At 41.3% G+C, this 18,738-nt stretch overlaps 2 protein-coding genes across 2 annotated transcripts; one reads left to right on the top strand and one right to left on the bottom strand.

Moving 5' to 3' along the window:
• The first annotated feature begins 284 nt into the window (after positions 1 to 284).
• ART4 (ADP-ribosyltransferase 4 (inactive) (Dombrock blood group)) lies at positions 285 to 13,671 on the top strand. The gene is made up of 3 exons (XM_008707032.2): positions 285 to 746; positions 2,679 to 3,387; positions 11,231 to 13,671. Exons 1-3 carry the CDS (start codon positions 564 to 566, stop codon positions 11,320 to 11,322), a joined length of 984 nt encoding a protein of 327 aa, XP_008705254.1. The 5' UTR covers positions 285 to 563; the 3' UTR covers positions 11,323 to 13,671.
• A 3,920-nt stretch (positions 13,672 to 17,591) lies between these two features.
• Positions 17,592 to 18,326, bottom strand: CUNH12orf60 (chromosome unknown C12orf60 homolog). Its single transcript, XM_008707031.1, has one exon. It carries the CDS (start codon positions 18,324 to 18,326, stop codon positions 17,592 to 17,594), a length of 735 nt encoding a protein of 244 aa, XP_008705253.1.
• Positions 18,327 to 18,738: the final 412 nt, after the last annotated feature.

Here is an 18,738-nt window from a genome sequence, read left to right as displayed (position 1 = left end):
ACCGCGGAAAAGCAGCAACAAGAGCCTTCCTTCTGACAGTAATCCTAAAAGGTGAGCTGCTTCCTATCAGCCCCTTCCGGGCAGGGCCTATCAGCAGCACCAGATGCGCGGGACACAGCCCCACCTTGAGGTGGCATCTCCCCAGCAGCCCGCGTGAGCCAATCATCCCTCGCAATGGAAACCTGCAGCTCCAGATAATGGCACTTGGCCCCCAACACTGTGCAGCGCGTGCCTTTCCTGTCTTCCTGAGAAGTTAAGGTTGAGCCGCTGAGCCTGACCCTTAACAGGCCTCTGGAATTCCCCCTACACAGACTAGATAAGGGATTTTTTTTTCAATTGGAAACTAACGAGTTCACTTCACAATCCCTTATTTGGTGCACAGATCTGCCTATTTTCGCAGAGATTTCAGCTCTGCAAATAAGCTGGAGTCCATAGCTTCCCTGGGAGAAACGGCTGGTGGGAGGTGGTCGACAGAAATCTCAATCAGACATGAACAAGGAAAGTTCTTGCTAAAACTCACCCAAAGAAAATCCCGGAGGAGAACGCGGAGCCCTTATTTCACAATGAAGCTGCAAGAGCAGAGAAGGGTTTGTAACACCAACGAATACCGTCCATTGACCACCAGAGGCAAGAGGATTCTCCCAACGACTACTGCAGCCCCCGGGATGAGAATCTGGCTCCAGTCGGGGCCGCTTCCTCTCCTGATGCTGTTCTCTGCGCTGCAGACACCCACCTGGAGTTCGGAGGTAGGGCGCGATCCTTTCCTGGTGACAACCTTTAAATGACCTTTAGTCACTTGGGATCTGATTTCATTCAGACATTGTTTTTAAAATTTTTTTTAATTTTATTTACGTAACAGAGAGAGAGAGAGAGCACAAGCAGGGGGAGCGGGAGAGGGAGAAGCAGGCTCTCTGCTGAGCAGGGGCCGGATGCGGGACTCGATTCCAGGACGCTGGGATCATGACCTGAGCCAAAAGCAGACACGTAGACTGAGCCACCCAGGTACCCCTCATTCAGATGTTTTAACCAATAATGCTAGTGAAGGGTGTTGAAAACTATTCTTAAAAATTGTGGAATTCTTTAGAGTTTATAAATTTGGCATTAATGGAAGCTGGAGGCATAATGTTATTTTCTTGATTCTCCATAAAATTTAAGGAAAACATTGCTTCTGTAGGACAAATGATGCAAAATAAAGCCTATTTGGCTTTCGACTGTTTCATAGGGATCAACTCAAAAGAAGTATTATAATTTAAAGTTCAATATAATGAAAAATAACCTAATGTTAAGAGATAACAGAGTACATATTTGAGATCTAGTGATATATTAAAGTGTTCAGAGCTCACAAGATGTTACAGAACATGATACGATTGATTTTGTTTTGTTTTGGCTTAAATAGATTCTGTAGGCCTATTTGGAAACCTTCTAAAAAAAGAGTTATTGGTAAAAATCATTTAAGCAGTCTTAAAAAATCTGCTCCATTTTACACACACCTAGATGTCTTCTCATCATAAATAACAGTAAAACACCAAATGGTATGTTTTTGAGTTTAGCTGTACTATCTTTGACATTGACCAGATGGAATCTTATCTCCTAGTATAAGGAATGCTGTTTATTAGAAAAGCATTGTTTCTTTGCCAAGAAGAAAACATCTTGGAATTTAGATAGTTGAAATTATGGCTCTAAAAAATAGACTGATGATACTTAATGAACTTGTATTCAAATCTCTAACTTCAGTTTAATATGGACTAAATATTAATAACTGACATTCAATTGACTACCCATGGGAAATTCTTTTTCACACTCCTGGTTTCTAGGAGAAGGGACTGTCTTAGGCACACTCCTGAGCACTGTACCACTCCCCTCGGGGTGGGCAAATGTGGTTGATTGGTAACATCAGTAATAATAACTGGGCATTCTGAGTTTGACTCTGCTCTTCTTCCTTCTGGGAGTTAGTCTGACAGAAAAGGGCATGAGCTCTGTGTTCCTCTGTGACGAGAATCTTATCTTTGGGCAGGCCACAATCCAACACTGTCTACAGCTCAGTCGGCAAGTCTGCCTTGTTCTGGGGTTTACTCTTAACAAATCTACTTGCCATCAGACCTAAAGATGTGTGCCCCCACAATTCAGTAGTAAAGATGATCTTTTAAATTTCATACATGCTCTTTTTTCCTCAATTTTTAAATCAGATCCTGATCAGAAGAGAGGGCTGTTATTTACTGGGGACCCCTTGGGAGAACCCAACTTTACTCATCACTGAAGTTTTTTCTTAAATAAAGTTCAAAGACTTAATGCAAGTCTTAGGTATTCATAAAAGAGATAGTCCTGAACATCCATGACAGAATGTGAAGGGAGACAGAAAGTATACATAAATTTAATATCATAATTGTTTTTCTTCAAAGCACTATGCAAAAATACTGGTTTTGGTTATGCCAGAAGGATCACTTCCTCCCTGAGGAGGTGAGTTGTTTTGAGCTTTCAGTAATATTTATCAAACCAAATTCCATCTCTGGCACAGGTCACTGATGCAGGAAGTACTAGGGCGGGGTATTGATTATGGGTGAAACTTATCTCAGCAAATACGTTTTGAGAAGACTTGGCTTTATGGAGAATAGCAAGTCAGCCACCACATCCACCATGTGATTGGAAAAGTTAAAGTCAAGATTTTTGTTTTCCTATAGGTTGCAGTTAACATTGACTTTGACTTGGCACCAGATTCCTTTGATGATCAGTACCAAGGCTGCAGCCCACAGGTCATGGAGAAGCTAAGTCAAGGGGATTATTTTGCAAAAGAACTAAAAGTATATAGAAATTACCACAGGGTCTGGGCAAATGCCCACTTCACCTGGCTGAACCAAGCAAAAGATCTCCCCAAGAACATGACTGTTACACACGCCGTGGCCATCTTGGTTTATACATCAAACAACAGTGTCCGCACGGACTTCACTAGAGCCATGGCCAGTGCTGGGAGGTCTCCACAGCAGTATAAACATTCATTCCATTTCAAATACCTACACTACTACCTGACCTCAGCAATCCAGCTGCTACGGGAAGAAATGGTCATGAAGAATGACTCTCTGTGTTTTGAGGTGCATCATGAGATGAAGGGTATCTACTTGGAAGCCTACAGAGGTGCCATCATCCGATTTGGCCAATTTCTCTCCACCTCCCGCTTGAAAGAAGCAGCACAGAAGTTTGGGAACCAAACTCTATTTACCATATTTACCTGCCTGGGTGCACCTGTACAAGAAGTCTCGCTCAAGGAGGAGGTCCTGGTCCCTCCCTATGAGGTGTTCAAAGTTGTAAACATGAGCTCCCACCCGAGAGGAAATTGGTTGCAGCTGCAATCGGCTGGGAACGTGAGCGCATATAACTGTCAGCTGCTGAAAGGTATTAGATTATCGATCTAAATGGAATCTACTCTTATCAGGATCACAGGCCACTATTCTTTTAAAAAAGTTCTTTTTCTGAGTGGGCTTATTGGGGGAAAGGCCAAAAACATGGAAATTGGCCTTCAGGAATGGTGGAACTGACAAATTAGAGAAGACCTGCCTCATTTCTTGGTTTTCCCTCTCCTTCTCTCTCCCCAGCTACCTCTAGGGGAAAAAAAATGTGTTTCTTCAGTGGCACTAATATGTGGGGCATTCTAGACACAGGGAGTAAACCTCTACTGAAAAAGCACCTAAAATAGAGCATTTTTACCTTTGCCTTCAAACTTTTTTTTTTTTTTTTTTTTTGTCATGGTCATTACAGGAGTAAGGAGCGCTGTAAGTAAAGCCGGAGGCATGATTTATTCATTCACTCTTATCTATTACGCATCTTCTATGTTTCAGGAACTGGGATGGGAGGCGCCAGGTGATATGAAATGAACAAAGCAAAATCACTGTCCCAGGAGGAGTTTTAGTTTAATGAAAAATAGAAATATGTGCAAATGTCCACACTCAAAAGCACTAAGCAATACACCAGATGTTTAAGCAAGGGTTGTGGCTTCTCGGTGCAGGAAGCTACTCATTCTCTCTGGAGAAAGTGAGAAAGTCTTCTTGATAGAGGACCCCGTGGGACTTGAAGCAGGAATGGGGGTTTTCAGTGAAAGATGAGGGGGAAAGCCATGGAAAGCAGAAAAAGGCATATGCTGAATCACAGAGGTTTCAAACAGCCAGTGTCTAGGGAATCTCTACAATTCTGGATGGCTGGAATTTAGGAGGTAGAGGATGCAGGAAGAGGCTAGGAGTAGAAAAGGAATAGGGGATTGCTTGAGGTGGGGAGATTTCTGACGGGCCAGATGGTTCAAACTCTTGTATTCTGCTAAGGACTTTCAAACTTCATGCTAAAGGTAATGAGATGTCATTAGAAGTTTTTAAGGAGTAGAGCTTCAATTAGATCAGTATTTTAGCAAGAGCTCTGACGATATTGTGAAAAATGAACTGCAGCAGGAGAAATTGGAGACATCACAGAACAAAAAAATATTGTTAAGATCCTTTTTAGAAAAATATGTGGCCACCCCATTCCGTCCCTGTCTGTTGCCAGTCACAGTCCCTGCACAAAACGGTAGTTCTGTGGCAAGTGCTGTGCCCTGTTTGATTTAGAAAGGAGATCGTCCTTATCCACATGTGTTCACACTCAATACTTAACTGCCGTGTCTACCTTGGAAATATCCCTGACTCTTTCTCTACTCCATCATTATCGCTACTGTCAGTAATTCAGGCCATCAGCATTTCTCAGCGTTTTGGGGCTGCAGTGTTACCATGATCCTGAAATTGGCACCCACGCTGAGGTCTTGGACCTGCTCACTCTGGCCTATCTGCAAACACAGACCAGGGGAGAGGGGACCTATCGATACTTTTATCTCTTCCTGCCTGTGCTCAGAAGGGTGGCAGGCAGCAATACGAGTGAAATGAGTATCTGTTCACAGAACCAAGAGATTGGTGTTTGCAGAGGAGAATGGAAAACTAGAGTGTGAAGCAAACAGTGAGATTTTGATAATAAACAAGAACATTCATAGCCACTTTCCACGGTTCTTCGGAACTACACTGTTGCTTCATCCTCATCCTGATGAAGTTGAGACAAAAAATTTTCTACTGGCTTGATGAGCACAGGAAAATATATTAAATAAAAAGTTGTAGAACATTTACCTCAAACTGTAGGAGATGGAGAAAAAAGGAGTGTGTAATAGAAACTATTACCCATATTCTCTACTCCGTAAGTCTCGAAGGAAACTATTTTGAGACCCTCCCCACTAATCTAATGATCTTTGCTTTCCTCTCAGGAAGCTACTCAACTTGGAGTTAAGGCTTAGCTGGAGTAGCCATGCACATCGCTAGACTCTGGAAGCCTGGCTGGTCTTGAGCAGATATTTGAGATCACAAATCATACTTAAGGGAATCAGTAATCTTGTTTTGCTCTATAAACACTTTGTGGGCAGACATGTGACTACCTAGTATTTCAGTGTTGGGCAGGGAATCCAGGCAGTTTGACCCCAAATCCACTCTCTGGATTCCTATCCAACTTGTACCATTCTTTAGCTGTGTTCTCAGTCCAGTTGCTTAAACTCCCTATGTTTCTTCAACTATGTAAAGAGCATCATAATAGAGACCCACAGGGTTCTTGTGGAAATAAAATAAAATAAAATAAAATAAAATAAAATAAAATAAAATATAAAATGCTAAAGTATTTCTACCTGACCTAGCATGTAATAAATGGTAAATAAGTGTCAACCAATATTAACTTTAGTGTCCTGGCACACGGAGGCGTTCAATCTACATTTGTTGAAAAAAAAAAAGTCCATATTTGTTGAATGAGTGAATAAATGAAGCATTCTCTTTCAATGCTTCCAAGTGATCTGGTCTTTGGGTCAGATGACCAGATAACTCAACTGACTAAAAACAGTTTCAATATTTACTAGAAAGAGTAAATATTCTAGAAAATTCAACCCCTAGTCAAAAATAAGGTGCTATAGCCACGATATAACTGATTGGAATGTGGTCATTTGCAATGCGAGTTACTACATCTTAATTTTTCCTAGAAATTCACCACTGTGCAGTCTTGGGAAGAGATTGTAAATGGCAGAATAAAATGACCCCTGGTCATCGATGTTTTGGTCAGAGACATTGTGTGGTGGGCCAAGAGCTGGCACGGGAGTGTCTTCCCAGCCAGCACAACTACAGAACTATTTAAGAGATTGAAAGAGGAAGAAGAATCAGCTCAAGCTGCAGGGATGCTAGACTTCCTTGGACTCCACTGGCTCTGGCTGAGAGCTGTAGAGAAGGCTGCTCCAGCCTCCAGTTCTGCTTTCCCTAAACCTCATATAGAAGCCAACTGAGGGAAGCCTCAAGGCTGCCATTGGCTGGTGTCCGCACAGACACTTTAGTTGAGGACAAAAGACTATATAATCTTGACATAAACACAACCAATATCCCCCTGTTGCTACTGATTACAAAAAAAAAAAAAAAAGTGTGATTAATTTCATGATGCTTTCAGCTATTCACTGCAGTGGTATCTATTTTCTCAATGAGTAAGCTATTTCTGAAACTTTCCTTAAGTCACTTCTGTTAACTGACCAGTAACACTCTACTTATCCCAACATCCTGGAGCAGTATTGGATTGAGCCATACATGAACGATAGGAGGAGGGAGGTGGTGTGTTTTTCTTTTCTGGGAGTCCTTCATTGGGAGGGAGTAAGATCAGTGGACTGTCCCCAGACCTGATTTTCTAGCTGACTGCTCTTGTCTGCCATCAACCTTAGTCTAGGGATTCCCAGATGGTATTCTGGAGGACTGATATCTAATTCCTCACGAAACTGGAATCCTCTCAGGAGACTGTTTCTTATCCCTTCATTTTTTTCCCCAAGCAGAAACCACAAGTTTCAAAAAGTTCCTCTGAGCCGATGACTTGTTTCCTCTCCTGTTCCCTCTTAATCTGACAGACATCATATTTGAAAGACAACACAAATAGGTTGGCTAACTGAACATAATTAAAAATTTAAAAAAAAAAAAGACAACACAAAGACCTTTAAAATTGGTCAGCCACGACACTGTAATCCTCCCAACGAAAAGACAACAGATTAGAGAGTGTAGCTTCCCCAGTCCTTTGATTTATTTCAAAATTGGTTCTGTTAACCTGTAACTACAGTTCTCAAATTCAAAGAGTACCCAGGAATCTGTCGCCTTCAGAGTCAAAAGGTTAAATTGGTAGCATAATATATTTAAGCAAGGGCATTTGCAAAAGAAAAATTGTTTAAAACATTCACTAACAGCTCTCCCTTCTAATCCTTCTGTCACCCCTCTAGTGACCTATACTGGTTACCATAGAAACAGATGTTTTCATGCCCATTGAAAGACTCAAAATATGTTATGTTAGTTATTTGTCCTTAAATGTTGCTTTGTTCAGGAAAATAATCCGTGCCAAAAATCTGTAAACACACAAATACGTACTCTGTTCTGTATCACTGGATTCACAAAGAAGGATTTATTTGTTAAAATGTTTTGCATAATCAAAATTCTTACGCTTATTTCTAGAGAAAATACAGTCACCTTTTGTAGTTAGCCTGGTTTTACATGTTAACTTTGCCAGTTACTAGCAGTGAGAACACGGGCAAATGGCTTAGTCCCTGTGTGCCTCCATTTCTTTGTATGTAATACGGGGGGGGGAATGTAAGGAAACCTCCCTTATAGGATTCTGGTGAGGATAAAATGACTTACGCATGTAAAAGCTCCTACAACAGATTCTGACACTTGTAAGTACTCAAAACTTGCAGCTACTATTACTGTTATATATTATTTATTTTAGTAACTTCCTGTTCCTTGTTTTCTTTTACTCTGGGCTTTATCTCAAACTAGTTTTCCCTATTTATGGCATCATTAACCTTGAAGTAGAGTATCTGTCTCAGGCGAATGGATGAAAGAATGAGCAATTGAGGGGCGCCTGGGTGGCTCAGTCAGTTAAGCATCTGCCTTCCGCTCAGGTCATGATCCCCATATCCTGGGATGGAGTCCTGCATCAGGCTCCCTGCTCAGCGGGACGCCTGCTTCTTCCTCTTTTCCCCCGGTCCTGCTCTCTCGCTATCTCTGTTGCTATCTCTCTCTCAAATAATTAAATAAAACCTTTAAACGAAAGAAAGGAAGTAAGGGAGGAAGGAAGGAAAGAGAGAAAGAAAGAGTAGTTGAATGAATCTAGGAGACCACAGGGCATGGTGGAAAGAGACCACACTTTGGAGACAGGAAGGGCTGGGCATATATGTTAGTAGCTCTGTGGTCTTGTGTAAATGACAACCTATAAGCCTGTTTCTTCATGTATAAAACGGGGGCAAAGGGGAATGTTGTGGCAGTACTTGGCATCCAACCTCTCAATCACAATTGAGAAACTCTGGGAAAGTACTTTGCACATGGAAGTGGGCTAATAGTTTAATGGCACAACTGTGAGCTTCAGTGATATTGACAGTGAAGAAAAACACAAAGGAAGAGACAGAAGAAACAATGCTTACCATTGTTTGAGTGTGAACTGTTTCCTAGATAACTCTCTAAAGGTAACATTTTGACAGAAAGAGGCTATAGATAGATAGCATTTGCCTCCAAACATCAGATTAACTAGATATACTGCTTGTCAGTTTTAACTTCTGCTTTTTTCAAGGGATCGAGTGTTTCTTTCTGAACAATCTGATATAATTCACAGATTCAGAGTTCATGAAATACAATGTATAATAATTATGTATTTCTCCCCGAACTGTATACCCTAAGGCAGAGATGACCAAATTTAGGTGATAATCCACCAAAAAAATGATACTTACGTAGCAAATTACATTCACAGAAGGTTTTCACACACATTATCTGTTTAATTCTTACAACCACGCTGTCCATTGGTTACTGACCCCACTATACTGATGTGAATACTGAGGCTGAGAGAGTTTGTGTGAGATTATTCAGTTTATAAAGGACAAAAGTAAGACCCTTTCCCATATTTTATGACAAAAAGCCCAGGACAATGTTCTCTATAGACTGCTTTCAGGAGATTTGTCTGTTCAAAAATATTACTAAGAACTTAATATTAGGCTCAATCCTCTGTGACTGTGACTACATTACAACTCACTTTGCATACACGTAAATATACAAATATACACACATGCATGTGTGTTATACTCGCGTGTATAACAAGACAATCATTCACAGTTCACATGCCGTTTAATTCTAGTGTTTTTTATTCTAACGCATTTTATCACATTATTACAGCGATGGTCATGATAAAGCATTAAAGCATCACAATCTCCAATCTGAAAAATACTCAGCTGGGATACAGAGGGAATAAAAGACATTGAATAGATAGTTTAAAGAAAAGCAAAAACAAATACAAAAGTAAATTTAATGTGAGTTATCCTTAAATGAAAGATTTTGTAGATTGCATTTAATTCAGAGATGTTTTTCATTTATTCGCTTAAATCTATTGTCTATGTAAAAATAATGATAATAATAAAGCATGAGGTAGAAATGTTAATGACTGTAAGAAAGAGAAAAAGTAACGAGAGAGGAAAGAAAAGTTACTTTAACCTGAGAAAATAAAATTAAAGTAAGCTTTTTAAATATCCTAGTTATTATGAAGGGGGCTGAAAAGGTGGTTTTGAAGGATGAGTATAATTACAAAATAGTAATGTCCGTATGTTTGTCCTTATTTGAGCATTAATCATTATAGTAGCCATAAAGCAAAGCAAAGGGGAATGGTAGTGATCCTAGTATTTCCAACAGTCTTGAGATGAGATGCTCTCATTTTACAGATGAGAAAGCTCGGGTCCAATGAGAGTAACTAACATAAAGGTCAGCTAGGGGCAAAGCTTCAACACCCAAGCTAATCACTTCCAATAACCATAATTTCTACCCACTATATTATTTCACTGTCAATCAATATTCTCTGATACCTCTTCAGTAGAATTGTATCCCATTAAAAAGTGAGAAAGGACAGAGTCAGAGGTCCTTATGATCTCAGCCTCAATGAAGAGAAAACAAAAAAAAAATATTTGAGAGTTATTCTAATGAATGAGCTGCTCAAGTGGTCTTTATGGTCTCGAGGTCCCTGTGAGAATTCAGATAATATAATTTTAATAGGAACTTTGACAAAAGCTTAGAAATATGTATGCACCATTAATTTTCCTTGTCTACTCTTATTGGTAAAAATGGATTTTAAATATTGTTTGTATATAGAGAATTCCAGGAAATTCCAGGAAACTCAAAGGATTTTATGCATTATTACGTGAAAGTAATGGGAAAATATTTCTCCATCATCTGGTCATCCTATCAAGCAATATGTTCAAATACTGAGGCAATCACAGAGTTGAATGTCTTCCGACCCCCAAACATCTTTCCTACCTTAAATAGTCAGCGAAGGCTGGTAGAAAAGGAGAGCCTACTCTTTAGAGCATTTTGCAATGTACGGAGAAAAATACTGTGGCTAAAAAGAGTTGAGCCTGACTGCCTGAGTGGGAATGCTGCCTTCACCTCATACTAGATGTGCGATGTTTGGTAAGTTTCTCCATGTCTGTGTCACCGTCTGATCAACAGAAGAATGAGGATAATGAGAATAAATACCTCGTAGATTTCCCGTGAGGTTTAAATGAGCCAACTGATAGCAAGTGCCTAAAACAGACCACAGCACAGAGTAAGTTGCTAATCAATGTTAGCTTTCATAATGGTGATGAAGGTGATGGTAATTAAAATGGGGATACTGGTGGGGCACCTGGGTAGTGCACTCGTTATGCTTCTGCCTTCGGCTCAGGGCGTGATCCCAGCGTTCCGGGATCGAGCCCCACATGGGGCTCCTCTGCGGGGAGCCTGCTTCCTCCTCTCCCACTCCCCCTGCTTGTGTTCCCTCTCTCGCTGGCTGTCTCTCTGTCACATAAATAAGTAAAATCTTTAAATAAAAAAAAATGAGGATACTGGTGATGGTGATGGTGACGGTGCCGCTGATGACAATAAAGATGGAAAATCAGGAGATCTCACACACCGACTAGCTGGGTAACCTGGAGTAAATCTCTGAACTTCTTGGTGCTGTTTCATCTGCAAAATAAACAAATGGAGTTCTATCAGTTAGGAAAAATTCTAAGACGATACTTTTTTAAAAGTAGCTCACCTCAAATACTTTTATTAGGAATTTTCTAAGTTAAAAAAAAAAGTGAATCAAAGGAGAAATGAGGTCTTTTTTTTTTTTAATTAACTCTGCTACTTAAAAGTTCTCTTTGTGTTCGTTTTGACAGGTTCCAGCAAAAAGTACAGCCCTGCTCCTGTGGTTATTGCTTCTTTCTCCTTTTGGACCAGTGTCGTCATCTCTTCCAAAAGTGGAGTATAAAAGAACCTTGTGGTTTTGCTTTCTCTGTGCCTTTTTGCTTGACGCCAGTCAGGGCACCCTGCGTACCCTCGGGGAACCACTCTGCCCAGTTATCCACTGATGCAGGGCTGGCTCAGCCCACTGCCTGTGAGCAGACCTGGAACTCAGCATATTGCTTCTCCAAGAACACAGACATTCATCGTGGACTAGAAAAGGACCCAGTCAGAGCTGGTGAGATACAGTCATGGTAATTTTTTGGAATTGGGACTGGGAGTGGGATGGGGGCCTTTTTATTGAGTGGAGATTGATGACAGCCGAACGAGTATGAGCCGACAGCTGCTAGCAGCTCTCTCGCCCCCAGTGGGGAAGACTTTATCTCCTTGAGAACAGAGCGAACGCAATGAAGGAAGAACTGAAAAATGGAAAGAAACAGTTCTGATGAGAGAATATGAGCCCCTAGACCCAACTATGCCTGAAACTGGAAGCCTGGGCTTTTTTTTTTTAATTACGTAAATCAATACATTATATATTTGCATAAATAATTGAATTAAATGTCCTATCTCAAGCAATCAAAGGAGTTATGAATACTCCTTCTTTTTTATTTAGCAATCCTAAATAGGAGCAAATCGAAAAGCTTGAGTTTGAAAGCACAGAACAAATTCTTCATCAAATGGAAAAGCTTTGAACCCCAGAGAAATAATTCGGGTGTAAAATTTTCTTCAGAGATTTTTATCAGCATTCAAGACCAAACCAGTGCAGGCTTAGGAGGAAATATGAAAACCTGAGATATAAAAGGGAAAGTTAATAAAAGATGTTAATGAAATCTCATTCACTGGCAGTAATGGGGTACCACACGTTTCTAAAATAATACAAAAGTTAGAATTTAAATTCATAAGTTAATTTACAGAGGGACTTTATGGCAAATTGGATTTTAAATCATCATCAAAAATTTAGGTACATTTATTAGGAAAGCATGCGGATGTGTGTGGATGTAAAGGAGAAGATATGAGAGGGAAAAAATCTGATAACCAAGCAAATATCAAAGATATATCAAGTCCCCACTATGTGACAGTAATTAAATACAAGGAAGTCTAAATCACCAAACTTCACAGCTGGGAATGTTCTCCAGCTCTCCTCAGTTGTATATAAGATAAGTGGGGCAATGGGGGTTGTTTTACCTGATTTCCAAAGACCCTGGTATTGGTCTACACAGAGTGAAGGGGAGGACCAGCTCTATCCCTTTAAATCATGGAAGTCCATGCTCCTTAGCCTTTCTGAGATTTGGGTAAGAAACAAGGAAAGTGCAATCTGCTCATTTGACCCTAGAAGGACTTTCTAAAGGGATGGTACCATGAGAGAAGAGACTCGGTGGGGAATTAGCTGCATAAAATCACCTGACTGAGAATTCAGGCATCTAATGCTATCATTCTTCACACAGAATTTTGAGAACAGGGCCAAGCACACCTCTGTCACCCAGCTTCCACTGGCCTCTATACCTAATAAGGCAATTTCCCTAGACACAATTTTCGTGATTTATTGTCCAGGGACCTTGGCTGGTGAGCAGCTACTGACTAGAGAGTCCCATGGGCCTGGCTCTGGGGACAAGCTTTGCTGTGAGCCTTCGTGAGACAGTAGAAAAGCCTCCCAACATCTTACAAGTATTTTTTTTCTCTTAATGCACTTATTGAACCAACTATGTACAGAACACTTTGGGGATTAAAAGTGGAATAGTTTAAGCTAGATCTTCCATGAGTTTGCACTCTCTTGGGAGAAATGAAGAAAAAAACACGAACAAGTCACAGAGGAAATACCAAAAGAAAGCAGAATATCAAGTCTTCTGTTCACAAGAGTGCAAAAGAACTGAGGCAAGAGAAGAAGCCAGGAAGGCTTCAGGGAGGAGGCAGCATTTGAGCGAGGCCTTGGGACACTGGGTGGGAGCAAGGGGTGAGCGGAAGAAGTCAGCGTAGGTCTGTGTCAAGCACTTAGTGCTAAAACACATGCAAATAATAAGTGCTTCGAGTTTAGAGAAAAGTGAGATCCCTCTGTCCTATGGTTGGATACTGCTTTTTATTGGAAATGAAGTTCCAGGAAGGGCTTCAGATGGAAAAAGGAGAGCTGAGTAGAAGAGAGACAGGGGATATAGGAATGATCAGTGTACGCAAGGGTCAGGAACTAGGTCTGGCAGAGGAAAGCTGTAATGTGGACTGGAGAGGAAAGAGCCGCCCGATCAAGCTGAAAGGTCAGCCTAACACATTGGATCTCCATGAGAAATCAGTCTTCTGAGTGAGACATGCTAGATCGGTGATCTTTTTTTTTTTTTTTTTAAGATTTTATTTATTTATTCAAGAGAGATAGAGACAGCCAGCGAGAGAGGGAACACAAGCAGGGGGAGTGGGAGAGGAAGAAGCAGGCTCCTAGCAGAGGAGCCTGATGTGGGGCTCGATCCCATAACGCCGGGATCACGCCCTGAGCCGAAGGAGATGCTTAACTGCTGTGCCACCCAGGCGCCCCTAGATCGGTGATCTTAACACATGCTCCCAGCACCTGCAGCACCAGTGTCCCTTAAGCACTTGTAGAAACGTGAACTCTAGGGCCTGATCCCAAATCCGAACAATCAGAAACCCAGAACCTGTGTTTAAGAAGCCCTCCAGGGGCCCCTGGGTGGCTCAGGTCATGATCCTGGAGTCCCAGGATCAAGTCCCATATCGGGCTCCCTTCTTCTCCCTCTGACCCTCCCCCCTCTTGTGCTCTCAAATAAATAAAATCTTAAAAAAAAAAAAAAAAAAAGCCCTCCAGGCTTATGACTTACAGGATTATCCATAAAGGAATAACCAGGTTTTTGAAAAGATAACTTAACTCTTCCTCCGGCTGCCGCTTTATAGAACCAATCTCCAGAGATAGAAGTTATTCTCTCCAACTGTGCACATTTATGGGTTAGGGATGGACGTGCAGACTTTGCACTCATTCCATCTCTCCCTAGCGTCCTAAGTTTTTGTGCAAGCAGCCTGTGAAGTGGACCATTGGTTTAAATCAATTCAAAGTTCATGAAACTTTAGACCGGTTTCGAAAATTTCCCTGTAATTTCTGCTTTTTCGTTCTGGGCTATCTTCAAAGATGAAATGAATACATTCACATGGCGCGTTGAAAGAGCTGGCTTCTAGGAGGTGGCAGAGTATCCGCTCTAGTGATTTTAACCAATGCCTCTCTTCTTTTTGTGTACACAGAAAATACTCTGGCTTCATTTATTGTTTTATTTGTGTCTTTACGATTCAGTGTTCTAATATGCCTATCTGATTGTCCTGAAGCTCCCCATTTGCTCTGACTTTAAAACATAATAAATCCAGTGGAAGAAAATTTCTGTAGAGCTTGATTTACTTGGAGAGCCGTGATTCTTGGCCTGAGCTGTCTAATGATCTGAATCAAACTGACTGCTACTTTATGAACCCAGATCTTGATTTGGTAAAATTCAACAAACATTTATTGAACTAGATGTTTTCAGAGACACCAACACGGACCAAACATTGGCAAGTGATGAAATGTGGGGGGAAAAAAAAGGTATTACAAGTATTACAGGACTCCCTCCCTTCCTCCCTTCCTTCCTCCCTCCCTCCCTTCCTTATCTTTTTGCAATAAGTGCCTATGTGTTTTATTTTGTTGTGCTTTAGGATAGTTCACTTTTCCTCCACACTATTGCCTCATTCAGTTAGGCCACACTGTGCTTGTGGCCTCGGAGAAGGAATGAAACTAGATATGAGGTAGAAACTAGTGAGTCTTCCCCAGGTTGCTTTTCAAAACCTGAAGGAATGGAGAGAAAATGAGAGGAACCCAAAACAAAGAATTTGAGAGAAACACTAAATAAGAGTAATGAGCTATTGCAGGTTCAAAAATGGAGGTGCTCTAACCTTTCAAGGAGAAAAGACCGTAAAACTCGTAGAAGTGTTAAGAGCTCCTGCCTCCATGTGTCCACAGGCTGGGAAGCAGCAGCGGACAAGAAGTCACCAGACCAGGCAGATTAGGGGTCCTCGGTGGTGAGATGTCTGTGAGACGCACTGTCAGTGATGGCCAGCCTCACAGAAGCCACCAGCATCTGAAAACCACCCACTGTTCCTGACCTCAAGGGGCTGCACTCGCTGCCATTCCCACTGACGTGTGGAGAGGACCTCCCTCGAACTGCCACCAGTCATGCTGCCAGTCATTTCACAGACAGACTCTGTCCAGAACTTTTCTTGGCCCTTGTCCCGTTCACTTCCTTGTGACTCCCCCAGCTGTTGCAATATCCTGGGACACAATCTTTTTTTGTTTGTTTTGCTTTTGGGTTTTTTTTTAAAGATTTTATTTATTTGAGAGAGAGAGCAAGAGCAAGAGAGATCACGAGCAGGGAGAGGGGCAGAGAGAGAGGGAGAAGCAGACTCCCTGCTGAGCAGACAGGGAGCCCTATGTGGGGCTCGATCCCAGGACCCTGATATCATGACCTGAGCTGAAGGCAGACGCTTAACCAACTGAGGCACCCAGACACCCCTCCTGGAACACAATCTTAAGACAGAGAAGGCAGGTGAGAATCTGAACACACACAGGTTCAGAAAAAGTAACATAGTGAGAGCTGCACCTCCCGCCTCCCATTTATGTATGTGTATTTTTGAGGGCAGGGTAGCAAATGGATCAACTTAAAAACGTCCTCAAAATAAGCCAGCTATTTGGAGCTGAGAGAAAATGCAGAGTTCACGTATTGAAATTCATCCTTTCTCCAAGCCCTCTAAGTCCTGGAAATGGCCCAGATCCCCTTGGGCCTTGCCGCGGGACATTCTGAAGGTCTTACTGTTAGGAAGCAAGGAAGCGATTCCTAATTCAAAATTACAGAGGTGTTTCCAATGGCAGGCTTGGCTTTGGAGCTGAGCTCCAGACTCGGGCGAGGGAAACTTCAAAGTTGCCACAACTGGGGAGGTGACCTGGCAACCTTGGTGGACGTGACTGCATCGCAGGCTAAAAAGGACATAAACAGAGCATCTTCTTCCCCCTCTCCACCAAATGTTCACAATTTTCTTCCCTTTTAGTTTCTCATGCTGCGGCCTTATTTTTAAGTGTAGGGAAATACGTTTTACTTTTAAAGGAGAAAATGGGATTTAAGACTTTAGATGAGAAGGTGTTTGAATGAGGACAAAACTTAGGTATTCTCCGAAGAAAAATTCCACAAAGAACTAGAGTTATTAATGGCTTTTCTTATTCTCAACAACATTCCTATTAGTTGTCATGTAGAATAGGGCAATCTTGAAAGCATACTCTCTCCCGTTGCATGAGAGCCAGAGCCGTTCTGGTAGGCAAAGGGACTTGTCTAACGCTTCTTCCCCAATATGAGCGCATCTCAGAAATCCTACTTCTATGAGTGTTACGGTCTTTTCTCTGTGAAAGGTTAGAGCACTTCCATTTTTGAACCTCCAATAGCTCCTAATCATAAGACCTCAGTAGGAGGCAGACGAGAATAAATCATTTGCTCTGTTCTTATTCAAGTAAGCAAGGAAACTATTATTCTTCATTCATTGTTCTTATTAACTTCTGGATAAACCATACCAAAAGTATTTAGTGCTGGCTTACGATAGGTAAGGCACTGATGATACAGAGATGGGTATAGGAGTGACAAAAATGCAGAAGGTGGGGACAGCTGGGTGGCTCAGTTGGTTAAGCATCAGCCCTTGGCTCAGGTCATGATCCCAGGGTCCTGGAGTCGAGCCCCACATCAGGCTCCACGCTCATCGGGGAGTCTGCTTCTCCCTCTGCTTCTGCCGCTCCCTCTGCTCATTCTCGCTCTCACTCTTGCTCTTGCTCTCAAATAAATAAATAAAATCTTTTAAAAATGCAGGAGGTTATTTTATATTGTTCCTGCACCTGAACAGTAGTTTCTGCCAGGTTATTTCACAATAATGTTTCCATCTACCTGGACTTCACACTGTATAATCTAGAAATAGAATTACCAAGAGTGGAAATTAGTTTAGGGTTATTTTAATTATGCGTTAAGGTGATGTGTAATGTTTAGAGACATCCCCAAATGTAATACATTACCTTGATTTTCTGAACAATATGTCATGTTTAGTGAACCGCCATGTCAAGCAGGCTTTCTTTGATTATTTTTATTTGAATTAAGCAAAACGTGAGGTAAATGGGCTTCCGGGTGACTACTCTTTGCACTCATGTCCTAATAGAACACATTTCTGGCAGCAAAGGTCTTAGAACATACTCCCAAAACTCGTAGGAGGTGAACTGATTTTCTGACAGAAATGAGCACCACTGTTGCACTCCTACTGGTCACTGGCTTTCTTGGGCACAGGAATCTTGGATTCCATGGTATTTATGGCTTTTTGGAGAAGCTCTAAGATTGGTCGCAGAGTTTTGACAATTTGCTCCAGCTGATCTGCAACTGATTCAGTGGTGTTCTTGACATGCTCAGCTTTTAGTGCATCCTGCAATTTTTTCAAGATGTCTACTATACCGATTTTGGAGGGACCCGGACTTTTGTCTTTCTCCAATGTGTTGGCATTTGATTGGTCTTCAGTGTCTTTTCTATAGAGGTCACTTAACTGAAGATTCATGATGGGACATGTCATCAAGAGTGAAAGAGAAGATTCCAAAGTGCCAAGGATGTTACTGCTGTTCAGCGCAGCGACAATGACTGGTGTATGAACATTTTTGAACATTTCCTTAGCTGACTGCTGCAACTCCTTTACACTGGTATTCTGCTCAACCATAGAGCAAACCGCTGTTGCAATCTTGGAACATAAAGGTTCCTTTTGCATCTGGTCGTACTTTGCCTCCAGGACAGATTGCAACTCCTTAAAAATTGCAAAGATTTGTTCAAAGACATCCTTAACTTTAGCATCTTCTTTCACATTCATGGAGTGGATCTGGGTATTCATAGTGCTGTTAAACAATTCAATAAGTGTGTTAGTGAAGGCAACAAGATCTTGCATGTGAAAGAAAAACATTTTGGCAGCTTGCTCCAGCCTCTCTTTATCCTTTTCTGATTCTGAAGACATTTCTCCAACAAAAATGGTTCAGCACTGCAAAACAAAGTAGTAAATCTAGATGAAAACTTAAATTGTACTTGTCAACCGTAAAGAGACTGTGTAATCTAAATGTGAAAATAACTCCTGTCGAGGGTAGGAAAGCTACACCAGCTATAAAGCCAGAATGATCCTGTGCTTTAATAAAAATAACAACAAAAATAATTAAAAGACTAGAATAGGGGTATTTCAATGAATTCAAGGCACAGAGTGAATATCGAGTACTGGATCCTCAATTGGACATGCTGATATATGGGGTAACACTGTTCTCAGGCATTACTTTCAATAACTATCCAATCTAGAGAAGAGCTTTTTGTATAAAGCTTAAAAATTACATAGAAGGGCTCTGATTCTAGTTAGGATAGAGCAAGCACACTCCATCCAA

Source organism: Ursus maritimus, unplaced genomic scaffold, assembly GCF_017311325.1.
Source record: "Ursus maritimus isolate PB19 unplaced genomic scaffold, ASM1731132v1 scaffold_26, whole genome shotgun sequence".
NCBI lineage: Eukaryota > Metazoa > Chordata > Mammalia > Carnivora > Ursidae > Ursus > Ursus maritimus.
Note: the sequence above shows the minus strand (reverse complement) of the source record. Positions and strands in the feature narration are given on the sequence as shown.

Bases quoted from the DNA above. Each gene is read 5' to 3' on its own strand.
- CUNH12orf60 (XM_008707031.1), bottom strand. From the start codon at position 18,326: ATGTCTTCAGAATCAGAAAAGGATAAAGAGAGGCTGGAGCAAGCTGCC.
- ART4 (XM_008707032.2), top strand. From the start codon at position 564: ATGAAGCTGCAAGAGCAGAGAAGGGTTTGTAACACCAACGAATACCGT. The intron at 747-2,678 runs GTAGGGCGCGAT...GTTTTCCTATAG, and splicing joins CACCCACCTGGAGTTCGGAG to GTTGCAGTTAACATTGACTT. The intron at 3,388-11,230 runs GTATTAGATTAT...TCGTTTTGACAG, and splicing joins TAACTGTCAGCTGCTGAAAG to GTTCCAGCAAAAAGTACAGC.